Below are 2,500 nucleotides of genomic sequence, written 5' to 3'. Positions count from 1 at the left end.
TTTTGGCTGCCCGAGAAAGAGAGACCGAACCACGAGTCAAGAGGTGTGACGCGTGGTGACACAACCCAGAGTGTCAATGGGGGAAGGGGTGGTTTGGACTTCAAGTGGATATCATCAGCGGCATGATCACCGCAACGCTCTTAACCTCTCTCCCGCTCGCGCGCATCGGTTTCAAGATGATAACGGGGTAATAGCTCCTGAGATGATGCTTCAAAGTTCACTCGCGAACATTTAATAAAAATCCAATAAAGGCCCCCCAGTAGGCTCTGAGTGAGGACCACAGAAAGACCGAGAGAGAGAGAGAGACCGAGAGACCGAGAGACCGAAAGAAAGAAAGGATGGCCCAGGGATCTGACGGATCTCGTGTTCCATTTCCAGTGTCTTTATTTGTAGCTTCTCGCGTGCGAGATACAAATCCTTACTGGCGGGAGGGATAAGTGCCATTGGATTGGATCGCGGATTCGTCTGCTTCGAGTGTACTTTACGATTGACCGGGTTAGGGCAACTCGAGACCGACCGGACGACCGATACCGGAGCCTTTAAGGCACCCGGTTATTCCCCGGTTTAAAGTCGGTTTGTCGGGTTCACGCGAAGTGAAAGTTTCCTCCGAACGGATACTAAATGGAAAAGGGGATGATGATAGCAGCAGATGTTTACAGCAGCAGCAGCAGCAGCAGCAGCCGGTACTGGAACTTACCAAACATCCGGGACGCGCCGGAAGACGCAATGAGCGGGGCCGCAAAAATTAATCCACAGACGATAAATTTCCACTTGGCCACGATGGAACAACTCATGGTTACGGGCACCCCGGATGACCGTTTGCCTCCCGATTTCACCGGTGTGTGTGTGTGTATTGTGTGGTGGCGACGACGACCCAGCTGTGGACCAGCTGGCGTGGATTCCGATCACGAACGTGGGCTGCGGTCGAGGTCCCCGGTACCAAGCCGACGGCGAAGTAGCAACCGTTCCACGTACAGCAGTCGTTGGTTGATGCGAAGATGCGGCAGCAACATTAACGCTAATGTGGCTCAATATATCACACACGCCTACACTCCAACCTCCACCTTTAGTGTGCCAACCGTACACAGTCACACACACACACACACACACTTGGAGGACAGGGAAAAACCCTTTTGATGAATATTTTCACTCCGTTTGCCTCCGTTGTTTGTGACGCGTTGTGGTGGTGGTGGTTGAGGAAAGCGTTGAATTATTATGCTAATTCGAATTGCACTGATCTATTATTTTGGCAAGCACACAAGCACACAAGCACACACACACACACAGAGACACTGGCGAAATGGTGTCACTGGAGAGGGTGGAATTCATATTTTGCCACCCACTCCCTTTTCGCCTCGGCACCCCCGGCGTTCCGGATTCCGCTGTTGAATTGTCGTCGAACAGCAGCCAAAACGCGCGTCCGGTGGCGACCGGAGAGCCGCGCGCGGATGACGACGATGAAATATGGCGTTCCACGTTGCCGTTCCGAGTTCCGCGACTTCGTGACGCTCCCGTCCCGGTCTCCGTTCTCGCGCGATGATTCAATTATGCTCGACCGGGACCCCGCTGGTGGACGCGCTCTGCGAAGACCGGCTGCTCGTGCTTTGTCGTTTCGTCAGCAATGTCGTCACGATCACGGCATCCATTTCACTTAGATTTCGCACCATACCCCCGCGTGGGGGGTGGTACACAAGTGGACAACACACCACCAACAACAACAACAACAACAGCACACAATGTATTCACGATTCGCCCGTTCTCACACTTCATTGCTTCCGGGAGCTCCCGGACAACAACACAGCAATCGAGCAACACTTGCATATTACGCGTTCGCCTTGCTTTGACCACTGCTTTCACGCTTCCTGTGGCTCACCGGTGGACCACCACCACCAGCACCACCACCTTGGCCACCACCGTCTACCACCGGAAAGCACTTCATTTTTTGCTCGTTTTGCCAGCTCAAAACCGTCGCTCGTTTATCCGTTTCCCGGGAAACACGCGTCGCCCGTGTGGCCCCGTGGTGCCTACTCTTCTGATTGGCGCTTGGCTGGATCGTGCTGTTGTTTACATATCGCGATGCACTACCATTTGCACTCCGGGCTCACTTCACCTCACCTCACTCACTCACTGATGGAGTTTCCGGTTTTGGAGAGGGATCCGCGACCTCGGAGCACGCCAACAGACAGCAGTGGCTGTGGCGTGCGTTGCCACCACCATCAGCTGACATTGGCATTGGAAGGACTCTACGCCACTACGCGGTCAGAGAGACAGAGAGGGACAGAGAGAGAGAGAGTGTGAGGAGTGTGCGCGTTCCGAAAAGGGGAAGAAAGCGCAGCACCAGAAACGCACGTCATTCAACAACAAACCATTAAAGGACCTCGATTGTGAATGGCATTCCCTTCAACACACACACACACACGGTCAGGCAGACAGATAGACACGTGACGAAACTCGCTCTGTGGCACTAGCGAACCCTCAAACCTCAAACGGACGGACCATA

General features: G+C 53.9%; 1 protein-coding gene across 1 annotated transcript in view; it reads right to left on the bottom strand.

Moving 5' to 3' along the window:
* Nucleotides 1–2,026, bottom strand: part of LOC125948476 (tyrosine-protein phosphatase 99A-like) — a 40,065-nt gene extending 38,039 nt beyond the window's left edge. Inside the window, exon 1 of the mRNA XM_049674592.1 lies at nucleotides 698–2,026. Within this exon, the coding sequence (XP_049530549.1) occupies nucleotides 698–794 (97 nt within the window). The 5' untranslated portion in view covers nucleotides 795–2,026. The remainder of the gene's footprint in view (nucleotides 1–697) is intronic.
* Nucleotides 2,027–2,500: the final 474 nt, after the last annotated feature.

Source organism: Anopheles darlingi, chromosome 2 (genome assembly GCF_943734745.1).
Source record: "Anopheles darlingi chromosome 2, idAnoDarlMG_H_01, whole genome shotgun sequence".
Classification (NCBI taxonomy): domain Eukaryota; kingdom Metazoa; phylum Arthropoda; class Insecta; order Diptera; family Culicidae; genus Anopheles; species Anopheles darlingi.
The sequence above is the reverse complement of the archived record's forward strand: the minus strand, read 5'-3'. Positions and strand labels throughout refer to the sequence as shown.